The sequence below is a fragment of the Cryptotermes secundus genome, unplaced genomic scaffold (assembly GCF_002891405.2).
Source record: "Cryptotermes secundus unplaced genomic scaffold, Csec_1.0 scaffold1264, whole genome shotgun sequence".
In the NCBI taxonomy this organism is placed as follows: Eukaryota; Metazoa; Arthropoda; class Insecta; order Blattodea; family Kalotermitidae; genus Cryptotermes; species Cryptotermes secundus.
In genome coordinates this window covers 188,035-210,672 of record NW_019738985.1, presented here as the reverse complement: position 1 = coordinate 210,672, position 22,638 = coordinate 188,035, and the positions used below count along the sequence as shown (strand labels likewise).

The 22,638-nt window shown below is 39.8% G+C and overlaps 1 protein-coding gene across 3 annotated transcripts in view; it reads right to left on the bottom strand.

Moving 5' to 3' along the window:
- Nucleotides 1–18,494, bottom strand: part of LOC111871555 (gustatory receptor for sugar taste 64f) — a 19,869-nt gene extending 1,375 nt beyond the window's left edge. Inside the window, exons 1-8 of one of the 3 annotated variants that reach the window (XM_023864746.2) lie at nucleotides 18,036–18,494; nucleotides 15,816–15,934; nucleotides 13,722–13,907; nucleotides 10,150–10,424; nucleotides 9,657–9,811; nucleotides 8,323–8,485; nucleotides 4,506–4,595; nucleotides 3,045–3,178 (exon numbers count right to left, since the gene is read on the bottom strand). In XM_023864746.2, the coding sequence (XP_023720514.1) occupies nucleotides 3,059–3,178; nucleotides 4,506–4,595; nucleotides 8,323–8,485; nucleotides 9,657–9,811; nucleotides 10,150–10,424; nucleotides 13,722–13,907; nucleotides 15,816–15,934; nucleotides 18,036–18,226 (1,299 nt within the window). In that variant the 5' untranslated portion in view covers nucleotides 18,227–18,494 and the 3' untranslated portion in view covers nucleotides 3,045–3,058. Of the gene's footprint in view, nucleotides 1–2,521; nucleotides 3,179–4,505; nucleotides 4,596–8,322; nucleotides 8,486–9,656; nucleotides 9,812–10,149; nucleotides 10,425–10,699; nucleotides 10,819–13,721; nucleotides 13,908–15,815; nucleotides 15,935–18,035 lie in introns of those variants that run through there. The other 2 variants (XM_023864745.2, XM_033754302.1) reach the window with 2 other exon arrangements.
- Nucleotides 18,495–22,638: the final 4,144 nt, after the last annotated feature.

Genomic DNA, 22,638 nt, shown 5'->3' with positions numbered 1-22,638 from the left:
TGTCTAGCTAGGTCTCTTTGCTGTTGACACCTTTATGTATGCGACAGACCGCAAAACGGGTTACATACGTAGAAAGCTGCACCGAGGTCTCAGTTCTATTGCGACGTGGTGTAATGTTTAGACCATAAAAATCAGTGAATGTAGAACTCATATCATTTACTTTTCTCATAGACTTAAACCCCTGAGGCTCATTTTACATTTAATTGACGGAATATCCCTTCATCAATCACGTAAAATATCTCGGTGTAATGTTCTATAGGAGGATACCATGGAAACCACACATAGAAATGATTGAAGTCAAGGCCTTCAGAATATTTGTTAGACTCTACTCCTTATTCAAAAGTGAGAGTATAAATGTCTGTATTAACCTAACCCTCCATAAGGCACTGATCAGATCAGTAATGATTTGTGCTTGCCCCGCCTGGGAATTTACGGCAGACACTTAACTCTTAAATTTGCAGCTGCTGCAAAACTAGGTTCTCCACACCATTGGAAAGTTTTCAAGGTGCATATCGGTCCGCAAGTTGAACACGGCTTTCAACCTTTCGTATGTATACGCTTATATAAAATAAATACCATACCAAATCATGAGAATGAACATGTTCGCGGTATAGGTCAAGGGAAGCCAGACATATAAAGTATAAGAGGATTAAAGTTAGCGGTGGTTAGGCTTACGACCGTTCACGTGACTGAGCTGCCGTTGTAGACATGATCTGTTTACAAAGCGTGGAATGACAGATGACTTGCATATATTGGAAAGGGAAGAATTTTCAATAACATTCTACTTATACGATATGTATTTTTGACAAAGGCCAAGCAAGAGAAAAGCGCCAGTCATAAAATAAGTCTGCCTCTGCGTCTGAGTCTGATGCTGTGAATGGACATTTGGAGCAAAGATTTGGGTGTGAGGTATTCGCTAACAGCCAACGACGTGAGCAGAAGAGGACATTGTTGCTGTCCGTTACTAGGCAACGACTATTGAAGACGAACTGAGAAGAATCAGTGTGTGCTGTACTGAATTGGAAAGCGTGCAGATAGCGAAAGCGCTATAATTATTTATAGTTATGGTTTATACGCGTTCAGTAAATCCAATTACCAACTACATCCCCGCGTCTAATTACTAGCACGTCAAAGTATACTTGTACAGCAATTCGCTGATTCCTGTATCATGAAACAGTTTTCATCAAATATGCAAGTTAAAGTAACATCAGAGAATAGGATAATTTTAAATATACTGGAAACTATATGAAGGCAGCGCCATAGCTCAAGCGGTTAGTCGCTGGCTTCCCAACGCGGCGGCCCGGGTTCGATCCAGGGTCTGGTCAAGTGGGATTTGTGGTGGACAATGTGGCGCTGGGGCGGATTTTCTCCGAATATTTCGGTTTCCCATGCCAATCTTCATTCCACCAAATTCTCCATCATCATAACCACCCGGGGCAGGCTACAATAGGCCAATCAGTGGTCGCCATGGCGAGTGGTCCCAGTTGGACTCCACCCCCACTAAGGGAACTTTTAAAATACATGAAAAGATAGCTGTAGCCTCTTTTAAAACAATGATTAAGTTATCCAGGCCACAAAGATATAAGTAAGTATAGATGGCGTTCGGGTTGAAATTCGAAACAGCACCACTGGAGCCTCCACGGATATACGTATAGTTGCGATCAAGCCATACATGTTGCAAACTATGTTGTCCGTGTGACAGAGTGTAGACCGTGTAGACTCAAAGAGGCTTCACCAGACTTCGCTGTGCGACTGAGCCGAAATACGTCTGAAACAGCTTAGACCGGCTTGGACATCTTGCCAGGCTACAGACTAGAGAGGGCCTCTACAGGCATAGCTTTGAGACCAAGAGGATCAAGTCTAAAATGATGTAGATGTATGTCTGATAAAGTTCATTACGTAAGTGGAGAAGTGCACACTGACGTCATTAAACGTGTGTCTCATTACATAACATATACAGTTCCTTCAGGCTGGTTTCGAGTGTTGAAGCATGAAACAGTGCGGTTGGATGTAGAAGGCAGTTAAGTTTTTTGATCTGTAAGTCGAATCAATTAAAATTTATATAATTACATATTACAACATATTTTTTCCCTTGGCACTACAGCCCCAGTGGGCCTAGGCCTACCTCCATGAAACTCTCCGTTTCACTTCGGTTTACTAGATCTTACACATTCGGTAGGACTCCTTGGGCGGGTGATCAGCTTGTCGCAAGGCCTCTACCTGTAGACAAACACAGAAAAACGCACACAAACATCCATGCCCTGAGTGGGATTCGAACCCACGATCCCGGCTTCCGAGTGAGCGAAGACCGATCGGCTACCGTGACCGGCATTACAACATTATCTGTAATTATTAACTGTTTGCGTATTAATGCAGTCCATATTTTTCAATATGATCTGATAGCTAATATCCAGCTATAAATTATAATTTAATTATAAATTAATATTATTGTTAAATTATCATTTTAATTGTTAGCTGTTTCAAAATTACTTATCAAATTATATTGTTTATATCACTGAACCTTATTTACAAGAGCAATCAATCAAACTCTGTCTACCAGGGACAAGTACACAGTTCTCAGGGTAGAGCAGATATCCTATTTGTATACAAAGGCATGTCAGTTCCTACTATCATTTCTACGGTAACAGATCAATAAGGGTGCAGATAGTGGGATAATGTAAACATGTTTCGTGTTACACTCCCACCGGAGGAAGGGTTGTTTATTTTCCTGTTTTTCTTATTGCTACTGTGTTATAACTATTAAAAGCTGTAAAAAGCCTGACGAAGAATTTGAAAGCAGTTTGAAAGCAATTAGACCGTAACTACGACAAATTTAAAGGCAATATTTACATTTACATAAACGAGCAGTATGATTCAAACAAGTGTAACTAGTTTAATAGAAGTAACTGAAAGTTTGCCTTTACGTGTTCTGGTCACTATTGGCCAACACGAGAAGGCATAGCCAACATTACAACGGAATTACTTTTCATGTGTTGACTGAATATACTTTGCCACTATAATGTCGTAAAAGGATTTATATTTACATTAAAATTTCACTTCATAAGTAAGGATCTGTGGTCATGTCAAGGCACAAAGCGGTCATGTTAGAAGCACTGGAGTCAGAAGTTGTACCGAACTGCACCAACACGATTTCATAAGTCACAATCGTTCCAGCCAACTGTGAAAAAAAAAAAAGTTAAGTGAAGAAGCCATGAGGGGTATACTCGTATAAATTGTAAGATTTGAGGTTTTCACGGCGGTGACTCTGAAGACTGCCGTCATCTGAGATGTGGCGCAGTGTGGATCTTGTATGAACAGATGTTTCGGAGGAATGTGTAGTCTCCGTCTTCAGAGTGCAAACAACCATGATGTTTCTACCTTGAAAATGGAGGCGATACTTTTCGCCGAAACATCTGTTCATGCAAGATCCACACTGCGCCACATCTCAGATGACGGCATTCTTCGTCTGTATATAAATTACTTATTACTTTCTAAGAAAATCTAATTTCGACTGAACTTTCCCCTTCTGGAATTTCACATTCATCTTAGAAGGGCTGAGCTCTGCAATTAGTTCCTTATGCCACTATGAAGCAAATTGGGTGCTCAGAGTCACTGCGTTTGGGCGGATCTCCATTTTAAACTTTTCAGCCAGAAACATGTTGCTTCGAGAGATTTGGTTTAACATTTTTGTAAATATGAGATAGGGAAATAAATCCTGTTCTTTTTGCTGAAAGTTTTCTTAAAAAGTACTGTGTCATGTAGCTCAAAGAACATACCGTCAAGAATAGATTGTTATATCATTCTTACTGAACATGATACCTGAAGATGTATGATTCAATATTCATAGAAGGATTTGAAATATAAATTCTCACATAGCAGTTGTGTTTGTTAATGGTATCATTACTCATTTGTTTCTCATCACAAACAGAAAAAACATACCTTCAGTCTCACTAACACTTTCAGGCAGTTATCTCGAAAACTACGTATGAATGGAGAATGGAAACAAATTCCCGAGTAAGTTGTACTCGGTATGGAAAGCAAGGGAAAGCTCAAAATTTGTCTTAAATACTTCAGTTATTAAAATCCCAACATTTCTATGGCCGCTTTATAGCTAGACAATACCACTCACACGCTCAATATTTCTTTATGATCGAAACTTCACATTTTACTATCTTCCTTCCTGACATCGCGAAGTACGTGTAACGGTGACACGTTCAGAAACCTCAAGATCACAAAGATCCAGACGATATGATCTCTGAGTTGCAATGAGACAGTATTTTTCCTTCAAGAAAAGAAAAGTGTATTTTAAAGTCCTTGAATTGTTAACATGTTCGTCATAAACATTTTTAATCTTAATTATTTATTTCAAAAAACTATAAATTTATTTTCTTTGTTTCTCAGAACATAAACATTATGAATTCTTTACATGTCCGTCAGTAAACCAGTATTATGTACCACATTAATATCGCTAGAATATTCTGATAGGAACAATGTAAGTTACTTACCGTGAGCAGGACAGTTCTTGTCACGGGAAAGAAATTGAGCCCAGTAAGAGATATATTATCAGTAGAAACCTGAACCAGGAACCTGTGAACCTGCAAAGAAGGCACAATTGTTGTGCATACAGACAAAAAGACACAGACTGAGAACACATAACCGTTATGTTACATATTCTGGAGTTAGCTGTAGTTGAGTAAGTTTCATATTACATATTGCAATTACATTGACACGTTTTAAAATTTCTCTAATTTCGCGCTTAGATGTATTAGTCGGGACCAAGTATAACCCCAAAGACCACTGAATACTATTATTAACATTTGTATCCTGTTGCGTAAGTACAACCAGTAATACAAGTTCCACCGTCAACGTAACTATACTTTATTAACTTATGTTCCACTACATATTTCGACCCTTACAGGGTCATCCTCAGGTGTTGTACTTTACAAATTTTCATTATTATGGTAGGTTGAGGCACTATGCTACAAGCAGGAAGGTCGCGGGTTCAAGTCCCGATGAGGTCATTGGGTTTTTTCAATTGACCTAATTCTTCCGGCCTCACTGTGGCCCTGGGGTCGACTCAGCCTCTAACAGAAGTGACTACCACGAATTAATTAAATAATGTTCCTGGGGAGTAAAGCGCATAAGGCTGAGAAACTTACCGGCATCTTTGAGCCGATTGTCTAGATAATGTGGGAGCCTCAACGTCTCACAACCCTATGGACCTTCATGGCCTGTTACAGGGATAGCTTTACTTTATTTAGTTCACATTATTGAATTGTAAAGCGTGTATACATACATAAGCTTAAATGACTAATTTCTATGTACACTTATATTCAGACATCTATGTAGATATCGTAGATTTTGATTTAAACGTAAGGTATATATAGAACTGAAAGTTAAAGATTGAAAGTTGATTTTAAATTAATTTAAAAGTGTCGTATTCTGTATTCAACTTAGTGTCTTTTGCTGTACTAGGCCACGCATCTTTTCGTCTGATTCTTCTATTATTGGTTAGATTCGTTTGTGTTAATTGTTTCTTAAGCACGAATTTATCTTTTTTGTTATTTCCTGGATGTCGATCTATAATAATTTATGTGTGTCAGTGAATTAGTATCGTAATTAAACTTACAATTAGTTTTCTAATGACTACTTTGTTAATATTATTTCTGTAATTACTTACTGTTACTGTTGTTGTTTTAATCTTCAACTTTTAGTTCCATATATATCTTGTATTTAAATCAACATCTGTATGCTAGAATATAAATGTACGTAGAAAGCAATCATTTTAAGCCTATGTATGTAAATATGTATACATGCTTTACAATTTAACAATGAAAATGTGTAAATCAGAACACCTGTGGATGACTTTGTAAGGGTCGAAACATGTAATGGAACATAAGTTAATAAATTATAGTGGCGTTTACGGTGAAATTTGTGTCATTACTACTGAATATCACTGCGATATCGGGCAGTTTGCACTGTCCAACATATTTCCGTGTCGTGAATCAGTCATTGTAACAAGCTTTTAGCTAAATTAGATTATCTTCCTTTTTACCTACTTGCATCGACTCGGAAATTCTTTGTACATAAATTAAAATTGCTTTATGCTAGCAGTTGCTTTATCATACACTCTGTGGCCACGCAGGCCTGCTTGAACCTTTCATACAGGACGGGAAGCTGACAACTCAGGCGCGCAAATCAGTTTATTTCCAAAATAGGAAAGCAGATGCATTACTATTCTGTACGCTAAATTTCTCGACTACAAGATTTAGAATTTTATTTTATGAAAAATGACAACTTTTTATAGTATGGAAGGCGAAAAATATAATATTTATCTGTAGAAATAACGTAGGAAAACCAAGGAAAAATGAACCGAGACAGCGTGTAATTATTGCAATGCAACGTAATTTATTCGATAAAAATATGCACTCATTTTAGTGTATAATAAAGGAATTCGGTAAGTGGAGTTCAGTATAGAATTGAAAATGCAGCCGTGATCAATTGTACGTATAATGCAAATCAGACTACTTTTTTCGGATTAGATTAATCGTATGGGTATAGAGTAGGTTCAGCTATTTCTAAGATTATATTTGGGTATTTTGTTTACTTGTACTTCATTCTTGTCACAAGTTCGTTAAGAGTTTATTTAATTTTACATTTTCTCACTCCGTGTCCCAGAAACCTTAGACGCAGCAGCCAAATGGTCAGTTCACATTTACTTGTTTGCGAATGTCAGTGTCTGGTGTTACCAGCACTAGTCACTAACCATCACAACGGCGGATTCAGCAGGCATATCAGGCAGCAGTTTTTCTTAAAACCGCTGGTGTAGCCCGCTGCACCCTTCACTTTGTGGGAATCCCCAGTTCACAGTGCGCACGGTAGACGGCACGTGGCGGAATGGTATTTCCCAGCTGGTTATCGGCGCATTTTATATTCAGTATCTTCAGCCAAGATGTGGGAATACATCAGACTGGTATTTCTCCAGGTCTCGTCAGATAATACGTTGTGGTACCTTGGCAAGTTCAGTTCTAGTTATTATACCTAGATATTGGCAATGGAACATCATTGTCACGTCTCTCAGCCAATAATTTCCTTGTGTATTTGTACTTTTGTACCTGAAACTAAGGGAGTCTAGGATCGGCGAAGTCTTGTGCCCACAGAATGGTCCTTCGCCAGTAAGTGATGCCAGAGCTTTATGTTGCTCCGATATATTATTTCAAGCGTAATATTATTATGTGCTATATCTGTTTATGATAATAGTAGCAGCGCTGCTTAAGGCATGAACTGTCTTCTCTCGCTCGAACACTGGGGTCGTAGGGTCGAATCCTACTCAAAGGCATGGATGTTTGTGTGTGTTTATTCTGTGTTTGTAATGTTCCGGGGGTAGTTATGGGCTCATCCCCCGTCTAAGGTGTCTTACCGTCTATGTAAAACAAGGTTACGGGACTGAAGAAGAGGCCGAGACCCAACAAAAGGCTGTAGAGCCATTAGTCAATGAATGAATTAATGAATGAATATGTTTATAGCGCGTCCTGATGAAAGTGTGAACTGGAAATTATTGGCACGGTTTGAGCCATCTCATGGTGTCTTCCTGGGGTTCATATTTAAATTCTTTTAATTTCGTACCGTGATGAGGGACTGGATCCACTTGTTATTATTCGGCCTATTGTACCAGCCCTTCATGATGACAATAATGATGATGATGGCGATGATGATGATGATGACGACGATGACAACTACGTTATACGCGTGTATAGCAGTAAATGGAATGAAAATTGGCAGAGAGTACGTGGAGGAAACCCGCCTGAGTACCACATTGTCCACCACAAATTCCACATGATGTGACCTGACCTAGAACTCAGGCCGCAGCTCTATGAAGAGTTTTCTGTTCTTGTTACTAGGATCCCAAGTGGTTCTCATGTCGGTCCTCTTCACCGCCACCACAGCGACACCGTCAGCTGCACGGCTTGTGTTAGGGTCTGCAAGAACCTTCCATTCTCCTCTTCTTGCTCGAAATAATCTCTCAAACTCAGAGCACTTCTGTGCTCTGCGAAGGAACGACCTGAAGATTATTTCCGCCACTGTGCCCAGTGTAAGCACGAGACTGCATACTTTGGAGTTCGGAGCTGAAATTGAGATCTGAAAACAGCAGTGTATTCTCTCGCCCGAACTGGGGCTTGTTACTTCACACGTGGGCAGGGCTAGAGATCTGTAGACCGCAGCAAGAATGGAAGGATTCCAGCGGCTGTCTGAACAGGTTGAGAACGCACGTACAGTTTTAGTAGATCATCCCTCTGATTGACTGAAGTGAAACTGTCTTACCTCTACTTGATAGTTGTGTGCGGGTACAGCATAGAGCACGTCCTTAGCAGCTCGGCTTTCGTCGTAAATGCTGGCCGCGGAGAGAGCCATTGCCATGGTCCTTAGTAACAGGTAGCCGAAGGACAAGTAGAAGTAAGTCGCTTGTATTGTGCTAACGGAATTGCTGAAATAGAAACATTCATTTCTTTACTGGATATACTGGTTCATGGGGCTGCTCTACGCTTTCTAAATGAAGTTGGAACTTCTACGTAAAAAATATATATTGAAAAAATATATTTGAAAAAGGACTTCAACTTTCCACCCAGTTCTAATTATCTGGGACACTGGCAACTGCTGTCCCTATTGCAGTTCTGGACAAGATGGTGTTGAGTCCCTCTTTCGTTCTTATGGTGTACCCGAAATTTTAGGGCTTAAAATAATGAGTTTGGTGTTCGAGCACCGCAGCTGTTTTCCAGTGAAAAGTATTATAATCAAAATATAATTATTAAGCAAACATCGGAAGTTTCTCAAAGCAGGGCCGAAGTCATTTCTTTCTTCTATCTCGTTTTGCACATAAAGAACTTCCGTTTGGCTACATTGTACAGTATTTCTTAAAAACCACCGTTTAGAGCAGTGCTTCTCAACCGCCGGGCCGCGGCCCAGTAGTGGGCCCTGGCATCAATTATACTGGGCCGCGAGAGGCTCTTCTGGAATTTGTCATTTTCATTTTCTAAGCATTTTCATGAATAGATATTTTATAGTTACCTTAATGCATGAACTTTAACAAAACTTGAAAGGTATTTACGAGTAAATTTGTTGGGATTGGGCCCTCGTCTTATAAAGAAAGAACTTACTGTGCCGCGGTCTCACAAACGTTGAGAACCACTGCCTTAAGGTCAATAGGTGAGAGGATGCGGTTAGTTTGTTAAATTTACATACTTTAGACTTTTAAAATACGTTTTATTTACAAAAATAATCAATAAAGATTTAAATTCATTGAGCTCACAGAAATATTATTGATAGTTATTCAAATACTTGTATAAAATTATTTAAAATCTCATAACTAAATGGCTTGAGATTATTGTAAAGAATTGAAATAGGTTTACTACTTATGTTGGCCGACAAGTAAATAAATCAACATTTATCCTGTGAAGTAAGGAAAGACTGTGTAAGAATAGTGAAACGTACGGAAGAATAATATTTCAGCTGGCGATAACTGTAAGATCCAAAAGGATATTTGAGAATGTGTGGTAAATTCCATAATAAAACATTACGGAAGAAGACTGACTGCAAAAGCTGTTGAAGTAAAGGGGTAGAAAGACCACAGTATCCGGCACAGTAAATGGTCTACTCACTTCATGCTGTTGAGAAGTTGCTGGCAAATGTAGAAGAGGTTTGTGGCGAAACAGAGTAGGACGATACTGGAGACACGCGAGTCGACGCATGACGTCAGGTGCGACAAATCATTATAGTCCTCGCGTACTGATCTCCAGAATCCTTCTGGCATCATCTTGAATCATAACAACTGCAGTTCTCATGCCAAAATTAATCATAAATAATAACAATAATTCAATTCGTGTTTATTTACGTACAAACTTAACAGCACAAAGGCCTCCTCTTAATATTTTCTCCCTTCTCTCCTCTTTGTTCTTATTTTCCTATTCTACTGCCTCCTAGCCTAGTTCTCCTCTCCTTTTCACTCTTCTTCTCTGTAACTTTATATCCTTCCTTTTCTCCTACTTTCTGTGCTGCCCCTAAATTTTGCATTCATGGTTTGAAACGCTGGCCTTAAGCCTTGGCCTGCTTCAGATGACCTATCAATACTTGATCAGGTGAATTGTTACTTGCCTTTCCCTTCACCTTCTTCAGGCAGGAGTTTAGTAGTTTGAACCTGCTCGCCAGTGCAATGCTGATCAGCATTACAAACACATCGGCGTAGCTCCAGTAGAAGGATGCAATTATACTGACAACCGCTGTGAACACAGCCATGCCACTCGAGTACCCGACCACTTCGAACACATGTCTGTGTGTCACCATTATGTAGCGTCGCACCAAGTCGAAACCTCCAGTTGAGCATTGCGAAGCGATGTACATTCTGTTGGCATTCGATAGCAGGTACTCAACTGAAAATTAAAAATTAAGTAATTTATACAACTTTCAACACTGTGCATACAAAACCAGTCATACTGAACTCCTGCCCCCAGACAAGTTATGATCACTGCAATATGCTGTCACTCTATGAATATTGATTTGTACATAGACCTTCGTAGTATGGATTTCGTGAAAATGCTTTGGCTGCTTTATATTAGGAAGCAATTTGAAATTCGTAACAGCACTTAAATTATATGATATTGTAGTATGTAAACCCGTTGCTAAGTAATGACCCTGTAAATACTACCATTGACAGGCAACAGATTCTTAACATGCTCCATTTTACGAACTGAGAGGCGGTGTTCTCTACGTGATTCGTGTTAAAGCTCCGTGATGCAACAGTAAGAAACTGTTGGAATCAGTGTCTTCTATGTGGTCCGCTCCGAGGCTATATCACTAGAACGACTAAGTCCAGTTCAGTTAGTGCAGTGCAGTGGAGCGTGTGAATGAGTTAGAGGACTGTTGCGGTCCATTCCTTGTAAGCAGTTAATGTTAGAAGCTGGTAGCTGAGGCACGGGGATATATCGGAAACGCGGAGTAAAGGGAAAGTCCGTCTTTGGAAGCCATCCTGGAATTCCACATTCACGTGTGTGACGTAACCCTTGTCGACTCTGAAGGACCTCCTATGCTGCGAAGGTGGTTTAGTATCAAGAGAAAGCAGGATATAGATGATTACGTAATATGATTTATCACAATTCGTACTCATCAACCAATATTGTGTACAGAATCAAACGAAGAAAGGTAGGATGGATGGGACAGAAAAGCAACATACAGAAAAAAGAAACACGCCAAATGTAGGCGGAAAGCTTGGAAGGGAGACAGCTACTTGAGAGACCTAAGTGTTAATGGGAGGAAGATACCTAAATACTCGTAAATCATAAAGACACAGACCTACGGTGTGAAGGCGTAGGACAGGTAGCTTGATGAACATCAGCTTCCAAAGCAAAGTCGTGCTCCATTGAGTTGATTTATGCATTGACAAGGTAAAGTAAAGCTGTCCCTGTGCTTAAATAAGCACTACGTCATGAAGACGTATGGGGGACTGAATGTATAGACCCAAGTTTTCTTGACCTCGACAATAGTTAGAGGTGAGTGGCCCTCTTCACGGACTAGCCGCTTTTACCCTCAGGGAAAGAGCTAACAGTACCTATTAAATAAGAAGTTGGGTTGACCCCAGAGCCGGTCTGGTCGAGATAGAGAAGTGAAAATTCTTAACCCTCCTGGGATTCGAATTCCGAACCCGTCGATCGTTCAGCCCGTATCCCGTCACTATACCGACTACGCTATTCCGGCCTTTTTTTGTGTATGAGTGTGTATGCAAATAGTATGAAACAGATTTGGAATGTATAGCTTTCAGAAACGTAAACGATTTTAGGGACCATAATCTCTCAGCCGGTAAAGGAACTGGCCGTCAACTTGGGGAACCCCAAGTATCACTACACCGTTCAGTGTTTACATATTCTGCAGGGTCTCTCGCAGCAGACACGTGCTGTGCGTAAACATGTTTTTAGTGCCACATCCAAAGGTCATTCATCCGGCCTAGTTCGTGTCGCATTCTAACTACTAGCTACTAGGCCACATTTTTCGATAGGAAAATATGTTCAGTATGAAGCTATTCTTACGCTACCGTGTATAAATATGATTGAGATATAGGACTTCGTAATTGGGCATTTGGCCTTGAAAATATATAGAGTAATAGAGGTATAGCTCTGTGCATTCTTAACTTCGGTAATTACATTGATACGAAATTCTGGATCCGGCCGCTTTAACACCATAAATGTGCCGGTTACCCAATAAGATGTAAGATTCTTAGGTTAAATATTTTCCACCAAAGAGAATATTAACAAAATTCAGTAGGGCATATGCGCAGTGTAAGTAACTGGGGGAATTTTAATTGTCACTCTTAAAACTGGAATTCCCTTCAACTATTAACTTTGCTGAATCGGTTTTTGAAATATTGATACATATATTAGTAGAGTTTTAGTTCCATAAGAACGCAGTCTGCTGGAAACATAGATTTGTATTTGCAATAGCTCGGCAAATGAGCAACGAGGCGAATGGGATATGCGAAATAGCGAAAAAATTCGTTTGGAAAATATGTTCGAAATCGCGTTACACTGTTACAAGAGAACAGTTCTTTCAGCGTAAATCAGCTTTGTGAATAAGACAGGTGTTTTGATCTAAGATGAATTCATACCAGGACAAATACAGAAATATGTGTAGATTTAAGTAAATACGCTTAAATACAATTAAATTGCATCAGATCATAAATATGGTATGTCTAATGTAAGTTCTGTGTAAGTAGACTTTCCGAAGTTTCACATGAAAGTAATTCAAGCCAAAACTATCATATTGAGCTACACAAAACCAAAATTATGTGTCAAAAATTCGGTAATGACTTAACACACCGAGTTCAGTGAAATTTGGTGCCATAAATTGGGCCCCCTTAAACTCAGACAGAAATGTTGGCATGGCGGAACTAATGAATGATTTTCAAAATACGGAGATGTTGACCGGACGGCGAAAAACATCGCTCCCTTGGCAAGTAACACATTTCCTTCTTCGGATACAGTTACGAGATCTGAGCAATTGAACAAGACCTTAGGGTTCCAGAAAAGCTGGGCACTTCCATCGATAGAACGTAGAGGAATGTGAGTTAATAGGTCACAAATTGGTGTAAAACAGCTGTAATGGACATAATGGGTTTTCTATATATATCACTAGATAGCAGCACTGTCCAGCTTTATGACAGTCTAGTAGCAGATGCGCATGCGCATGTTCAGAAGCTGGTATCGGTAGTCAAATTGGTGACCATGATTGAGGAGTATACTACCGAAGATCGACGTTCTCTTGTGCGTATTTTATGGGCAAAAGGACACAATGCAGAGTATATTCACAAAGAAATGTTTCTTATTTATGGTGGAAAGAATTTCTCGCATAAAGCGGTTCACAATTAAGTGGCAAATATTTCACTGATAAAGAAGAGGTTGAAACGGATGTGCGAAAGTTGTTAAGACAATCATCGAAATACTTCTAAGCTTTCAACGCACTGGTGAAGCAATGGGACAAGTGTACAAGAGAAGGATATATCAAGAAATGAGTGTTTTACAGGTTCGAATTTCACATGTTTTACGTTTTATATCCATTTGTGACCTATTTACTGACTCTCCTTCCTAGTTTCTCATGGAGGATCAGGCCCACATTCTATTGAGATATCGATGTATTTAGAGTTAAATTGACATACAGACAAAACAAAATTTTATACCTACCCAAGGCTAAAGTTAGTATGATAACTGTGAGTGTTCTGATCTTGAGGCTCAGGTTCGTGGGGTACCCGTAACGAATTTGGCTATTTTCTGTCCTCTGCCACAGCAGTGCCAGTTCAGGCCATTTTGTACCAAGATTCAGGAATAATGCACAGCAGGTAAGTCCAGTTCCATAGAACATTAGCGCTCCTGTGAAAAGATACATCGAATTCAGCCAAAATTTTCGTCTTGAAGAATAAAGTAAAATACATTCAGATTAGGTTAATGTTCCATATTTCAGACAGGCCCTAAACCATAGTTACGATATGTTCTAGTTACGCTGTAGCAAATTAAGTACCTGGACACAGTCGTTCTGTTGATCTTGAAATTCGTCGCTTTTGAGGAACCCAAAAATTTAGCACTTCCCTCACAAGAGTCCGCCAGTGAATAACATCCAGAGCTAAAAACGAGCCCCAGAAAGTCGAACCCTTTATCTTTTGAACCCACTTTCATATTTCCAGACCTATTGTTCAGCAGTTTTAATACAAGACATTTCTGCCGTTACAATTATCTTGATCTTGAAATGGGGGGAAACAAATTTAGTGCAATGAAGTTTAATCTAAGCATTCAAATTGTAAAGGATTTGATCAAAGCATTGCCAGGCAGCAGCTCTGTAAACACGCTCCAACACGTAACAATAGATGAGGCTGTGTTTTCCATGTCGTCCGCGCCAGGCCCAGTAAATTAACGGACCAATGAACTCGCAGTCTGACACGTGACACGTGTTTTCTTTGTGGTCTGCGCCATGAAACAATAGATGTGATGTGTTTTCTGTTCTTGGTCCGTGCCGAGATGATATGAGAGAATGGGAATTGACTTGACTTAGGTTCCGAAGTTCCAAGGGAACAGCAGCGTGGCCAGAAGAAAAATTAGAAGACTTAGTGTGTGACGTCACATCGATATTGGGAGTGTGTAAATTAGAAAGACAACACAATTGGTTGTTCCGTGAGTACACCCTTTTCCTTTCCTCCTCTCGCTCGGACTTTGGAGCACAGGGCTGATTTCTCAGTTTCATGATCATTTTACAGACGGTAGGATTCCTTGGACGGGTGATCAGCTCGTCGCAAGCTCTCTATCTAAACACAGAACAACACAAACACAGAGTAAACGAATACAAACACCAAACATCTATGCCTATGTGGCATTGGAACCCATGATCCCAGCTTCCGAGCGAGCGAAGACAGTGCTTTAGACCGCTCGGCTACCGTGACTTGAGAGTATACGCTTTAATGTTTTTTAATCCCATCACCAGAATCGAAGTGACGACTTAGTATTTCTGTAACTCTGAAGTCAACTGAATGACAACGGTCTGAATGACTGGAAGCATGATGTCGAATTGGGCTGTACTGGCTGGAATATCGATTTTTATTTCACTGAACCCAGATGTGTTTTTGCGGAAAGGGAAACTGAACAAAACAAGTTTCACTCCTTCACTTCTTTACTGTTGTTGTATAACTCTTTGATTTCGTCTAGAAGAAATATAATCTCGACAGAGGATAACGGACTTGGTTTAGTATCAGATCTCTTGATTTGCAGGAAAGCAATATCTTTCCTGACTACTAAGATGTAACTTCATTCCAGTTGTCTCCAAATCATTCCTTGAAAAATATTAGATCATGATGTTTTAAGCCGTGCCAAAAGGAATTACTTGGGTGACGACCTACATGCAAAACAAGGGTTAATAAAGTAAGCAGTTTCTTCTGAAATATCTCTAAACCCCTCCCTCCAAAATTACTCTGTGTCACTATTCGAAAAACGCAATAACATTTTTTTTTCACGAAGTACGATCACAGAATTGTTTGACTGAAATTGTCTCTTTCAGGAAGATGGCTGTAGAAGTGTTCTCCGGAACGCCGATTTTCACCCATAATGCCACAACCCAGAAGCGCCGAATCTAACCAATCCTTACCGTAAAATCTGAAACCTTATATGCCCTGTGATCTCCATTAGTCAATTCATAATACACACTTATAATGATATCGGATTACACAAGCCCTGCTCGTTACCTTATGTCTTCACTCAGTGTATTCACATGTCATGTTCCTTAAGATAACTTACCGGAAGCTGGGAAGGTGAACCCGACAACGAGAAACCACGTGAAGGAGAACCCCAGGGAAACAAGCAGTGCCAATATCACGATTGAAGTGTAGAACACACGAACACTTCTCCACGTGAATCTATTGAAACAAGCCATAACATGGGCATATGAGATTATTCAGTGGTTTATTATCTAATTTTCGGTAATGTACGTTTCAGCATTCTGCAATATATTGTTAAAGTAACTAATTTTACAAAATTAATTATGTCGGAAACTGTACAATATAGGAAAACCAATAGCAGTATGAACAATCGTCCAGCGCTCTCGGGTTCAGGGCTGCACAAGTTCCTACACAAATAATGCTTAACAACGTAAGAGATACAGAATTACTGGGTTTTTGGTCTTTTCCCATCGTCCATAATTCTAGGTAATAGAGGACACTAGGTAATAGATGACACTACGTTTAGGAAACTGGATCTGTTTCCGTCTTCAGGTGAGAGGGGAAGACACCTACTTAATTGAGCTCCTTAGAAAGAACTAATCTCAATCATTTCTTTCTAAGGGGTCCAACTGAGTAGGTGTCTTCCTTTCTCACCTGAAGTCGGAAAGAGATCCAGTTTCGGAAACGTCGTGTCCTCTATTACCTAGAATTCCGGACAATGGAAAAAGTCCAAAAACCCAGTAATTCTATGTGTCATCATCAGAACCCTTTAGAATCTAAACGTAAGAGATATAAATTACTTTGAAGATCAGTGAAACGAAATAAAACGGCCTAAAGATATCTCTCTAATCTGGGTCACCTCTTTATCCTTCCTCTCCTCTTTCCATCCTTCATCTTCCTTACTTCAAAGCCGGCTTCGTAATTATGGTGTTTGGCAGTTGTGCTGATTTTAATTATTATGGCATAACTGTGACCATTTTTGATGTCGAGGTGGCTGACATAGCAGTGGTTATGTTGTTTGTAGTGACAGTAATGCAGGTTATGTTAGTAATTATGGTTACGGAGGTGGTAATAATAATAATTCAATTCAATTCTTTAATATTTATATCCTGAGTCAACAGCCGCAAGGCCAATTACTGACACAGCACAATGTAGATGAAAGTAGTTACATACTGGGCAAACACAACATAAAGTCAAGACTAATTAAAGGTAAACATTGAAGGAAAAACACATTAATGCATATAAGGAAAGAAACAAACGAATAATAATAATTTCATTATCACAAATCTAGGGGCACGCGATAGCGTGGTTGGTTGAGGCACTATGCGACAAGCCGGAAGGTCGCCGGTTCAAGTCCCGATGAGAACATTGGATTTTTTTCAATTGACCTAATTCTTCCGGCCGCACTATGTCCCTGGGGTCTACTTAGCCTCTAACAGAAATGAGTACCAGGAATATTCTTGGGGGTAAAGGGCGGCTGGCGCGTAAGGCTGACAATCTTGCCACCTTCTATGAGCCGATTGTCTAGAAAATGTGGGAACCTCAATATCTCACAACCCTATGGGCCTCCACGGCCTGTTAAAGGATACATTTACTTTCTTTTTACTTTTTCTACATTAATACAAATCTAAGTTGCTATTGATAATTGAGAAACGTAAACTATAGATATTTAGAAATAATAATAATACTAATAGTTAATTTTAATTCTAATTTATGTACGTGAAAATAATATTAGTAACAATTATACCATATTGTAAAAATCGATTGATGAGAACGTTCCTGGCTCCGAATGCGGCAACATCCTTGCAAACAACATTAGCAGCTGCTGCACATCTAGCAGAGGAACAATTCTTACATCAGGAGCAGACTTTGACAATGCAAAGTCTCTCTTATACTGAGCAGGAAATCGGAGACCAACAATTTCCAAAACAGAATGGCAGAATTTCAAACGAAAGTAAACTTGAAGAAAGCAGTCTTCTGGGATTTGGCACCGTGTNGTCTGCTTTTACCGGTTCTCACGGTCTCTTCGCTTGCAGATTTCTTAAATTTTTTCTTCTACCCTGAAGATGGAGGCGATACGTTCCTCCGAAACGTCGGTTAACACCACATATACACGGTGCCAAATCCCAGAAGACTGCTTTCTTCATAGCCACCGCCGTGAAAGCCTCGAATCTTACACGAAAGTAAACTTGAGTAAGAAAGATAGCTTTGAGGCAATGCCTCCTAATACGTAGAGTATGCAATTTTAACTCCTTTAGAGTTAATAATAATAATAACAATAGAAATTAGAAGCTATAACCTGAGTTCCTCAGCCCGCCGTCCAGTAATTCCCTGGACAGGACACAAAGCAAACGCCTGGGCGACCAGCAACACCCAACACATAGATCTGTGCATGGAGTTGACGTCATCGTCGCAACAGCCAAACTTCCGAGCGCTCATCCCGAAGTCAGTGTCCAGGTGTCTCACTGCCAACCTCCGTGACGTCAGCATGGGAGCCACAGGAGCCACACTGCCGTCTCGCGAGATTGTTAGTCGCGGTCCGTTCCCGACAATGCGACTGAGACCTGTGGAAATGCAAACTACCTGAGGTGGAAGTCTGGCAGGGACCTACTCCTGCCTATTACGTATATTTCATCATCCAAATTCTATGCACCCCGGCAATAATGCAACAGTGATATTTATAATCAATAAAATAAACGATACCTAAAACATGTTCTTCACTAAAAGTGTAGTTTCGATAGTTTAAAATATTATTAAATGTTATTAAATATCATTAAGACACTGCATGCATGTCGTATACACTAAAAGTGACTATTAAATACTTTAGAATGTTCTTAATTTATATCATATGTTCTAATTTCGGCCGCACAAGGGCCCTCATCAGGCAGAGTTTGATTGGTGAGTAGACCACTGTACTGTCCGCTTGTCTTCCGTGCTCTCCGGCACGTCGTTGTCTTTTTTGTTGTTGTATCACATATCAAGAACTCCATCATTGTATTCTTTTTGTGGCTATCGCAGTTTCATATGTTGTTTTGTCCTGTATGTGTGCCTTTGGTGCGGTCTTCTCGTATACGTGTATATTTAAATATCACTGTTGCATTATTTACTGTGTACATAGAAATGAATACCACTCTTGCTTAGTTCGATTAGCACCAGTCAGTCTCACATCAGTTACGTATGCATAATATTGCCCTCTGCGGCCAGCTGGATAGCATCTGGCGTATCGTACGGGACGGTTGGAATATCAGCCCGAAGACCTGCTTTCTTGCGATTTGCCTCGGTCCCACCAGAAAAATATAGGAATTGTTCCTCAAATTATGTCACTGTCTCTTCTTTCAAATTTTCTAAATTCATTATTTAATAATTTTCCTATTATCTGACATAATATCGTTAAATGAACTACAAACAATTACAGAAATCAGTATCCACAATAACAAATTTTGTCACATAATATCGTGCACTTGAAATTACTCAGTCCGAACTGTTTCTGATCTACAGCCCTTTGTTAGGTCTTGGCTTCATCTTCAATTTCGTAATCTTTTTTACACAGCCGGTAGAAACCCTTGGACGAGTGATCAGCCCATCACAAGGCCTCTGCATACAGACAGGTAAACACAAACACAGAATAAACGCACTCACAGACTTCCATTCCTTGAGTGGGATTCGAATACATGATTCCAGCTTTCGAGCGAATGAAGACCGTTCTTACTTCAGACCGCACTGCCACCGTGATCGCTCCATCTTTCGTACGCACGTCTGTTTTCATGAACATTCTGCTTCCAAACATTTCGATCGAAATAAAAATGCAGCTAAACAACTGAATCAAGAAGTGTACCACATAAAATTTCTAGTACATACATGTAAACCGATTGTGTACGACTTAGTTTCTTTCTTTTGCAGTATATGTCACAATGTATTCATTATTCTCAAACAACCAGAGAATTGTTTGTTACGGACCTATATCCTAATATTGTTCGAAGTTCTGAGGTCACTGAGAATGGGAAGAGGCACTCATCATGGAGTAGGCTAACGTTTCCTTGCAAGAAAGTTCTGCAATCTGCGTGTGGAATTACCAGTTTTACTAAGCATCCCCGTATTACAGAGCTTGACACACTTACATTCCTTCAAAATAAATTCCATTCCTGGATTTCTTAAAATGTCGACTTATTGAATTAGCACAACATGTATATCAAATTCACAGTCACTCCATAAACATACACGTCAAGAGCTTGTGCATTTCAACACCAACATGTATTTAACAACACACATTTCTTGAAACGAGTCCTGTTTAAAATTCTGTGTGTCAAAGAAGGGTTAAAATACTGTATCAGCTTTACACAACTGCAAAATTAGAAGAAATAAAACCAAGGAAAAGTGTGAATAGAAAACCATCTTCAAGACGCGTCTCTTCACACAGCATAGTCACATGACTCAGGCGGGTTAACGAATGGGCGTAGACTACGGTGTGCAACGCGGAAAACAAATGACAGCGTTAATGCGTATGAAGCTTAGTGCGCGTAGCAACGCTACCTTCTACGTTCACACCACTGAAATGAACAACATAATTGAATATCTGAATATCAAATGTCTTATGCGTGACGCTAATAAGAGTATACCACAAATATGAAACGCGTTCTGTAAATAGAACAGCTATTGAAAACAGCAATATATCGAACAGGCCTCATGTTACGCAGTTCAACCTATCTTAGAGTGAAACATGGTGTGATTTCGGCTCTGCAAGCCAAGGGTACGAGGGTTGGTTAAGGATGTGGTTCTGGGAACATTAATCCGGAAATTTTGGGGGAGGCACTCTTCACGAAAACCTCTACCGCATGTCTCTCAGGATAATGAGCGAATTTATTCAATTCTACAGTTATAAGTTTACTTTCTACAGCCTATTTATTTAATTATGCTAAATGATCAGAACTGGCACAATCGCTTTAAAACGGATGTGCAGAGACGTAAATTATTTTTAATAATAAAAATTATCGTCAGTGTTTCAGATAGAAGTGTATCGCTGTCTCACTCACATTTGCGTGACGTCATCACACACCTAGCATGGCCGACAGAGTACGACAACAGGAAAAACAGACATAAATCTATTGCGGCTCTGGGCCAGAAAATTATATGCTACTCAAAACGATCACGGAAACACCTCATAAAATAATTTGATAGAAGATTGGACAATCATAAAGAGAAACTGCGACCAGATCAATCATTCAAATCAATCTTGCATTTAAAGTCCTTTCATCTGGCCAGGTTTCTGAATTTCTCCACCACTTGTCTCTTTCCTAGATGATTACCACGGGGATTTGCAAAGCTAAAACAGCATATCTCTATCAGTGTTCCGTTGTTTGACAAAATTTCAGTGCATAAAGCGATGATCATTGGACGCCACGGCGGCAATTTATAAAAAATGCATGTGACGTTACTAAGCCTTATACCTGTACCTCCGGGTACGGATTGCTTCTCATGTTGCTACATGACGAATGAGATGAGAAGACGAATTCATGTGCGCATTCAGTAAACAAGAATCTTAAAGGAGATGATCGCGGGCTGTTTCCTAACAAATGCCAGCATCCGCCTGGGCAGTTTGAAACTGGAGTAGCAGGAAACCCGGGCAGGACTACAGCCCTAAACCGCGTAATAACATTATAGACTTTTATCATGACGCCAGCTGGCTCGTTGTATGATTTGAAGTGATCCCGTTACTTATTTATTTACTTCATTTGCTGGAGGTCTTGCCATAAATCAGGCGGTTAGCCGCCGGCTTCCCACCCAGGCGGCCAGGCTTCGAGCCCAGTTCAAGTCATGTGGGATTTATGGTGGATAAATAGGCAACGAGGATGATTTTCTCCGAGTAATTCGGTTTCCCCTACGAATTCTCATTCCACCGACTGCTACGTACTCATCATCTGTTATCCGGGGCTGGCTCCGTTAGTGGCCGATTTACCAAGTAGACACAGTGTCACCCCACCCCAAGAAACTAATATTAGTTCGGACTTTTTCCATCGTCCGGTATTCCAGAAAATAGAAAACATAACGTTTTTCCATTGATTGAGATTAGTTTTTTTAAGATGCCCTACTGAATAGGTGTCTTCCCACTTCACCTAACGACGGGAAGAAAACCAGTTTCCGAAACGTCATGTTTTCTGTTTTCTAGAAAAAACGGACGATGGAAAATGTCTCAAAACTCAGTAATTCTGTGTGTTATACACCATCGTCAGAGCCCTCTGGTCTCTAAATCATGTTTGTTTGCGGACTAGAAGGGAGTTGCACCAACTTCTGGGAAAGTGAGAATGTAAGTAATCCTGACCCGAGACATATTACCAATTGGGAAATAGATGTTTCTGCCCTCCGAAATACTATTCTGGCATTCACCTTCACATTGTAACTTAGACTGTATAAATTCAAGGCAGATGCTTTCCAAATGGGCACTAGATACTGTTCTATATAAGGCAGCGCTTCTGCTCAGTCTCCGTTCCTGCCGCACAGAGATATGCTAACTTCACGCAAAGCGCACACAACAGCGGCAAAATATTCGAAATATTGAAGATGTTACTTTCATATTACAGAGTATGAGTTATAAAGAAAATGTTTATCTAAGGCCAAAATGATATAACGTACAAGGAAATAAAGCTAATATAATATGAAATGCTGGTACGAATATATTTAGAAATGAATTACGGAAGAAAATTTTTCAAACAAACTGATATGCAGACATATAGGGAAAAGAAGTTATATACGCATTGAAAACAAATGTATATCAAGCTTTAATACAGGAAAGTTGTCTCTTTTTTTTTCATTAGCACTACAGCCCCAGTGGATCTAGGCCTACCTCCATGAAACTTCGGGTGGAACGTTGTCTTAGAAGCTGCAAATTTCCGTTAATTAGCTGGAAT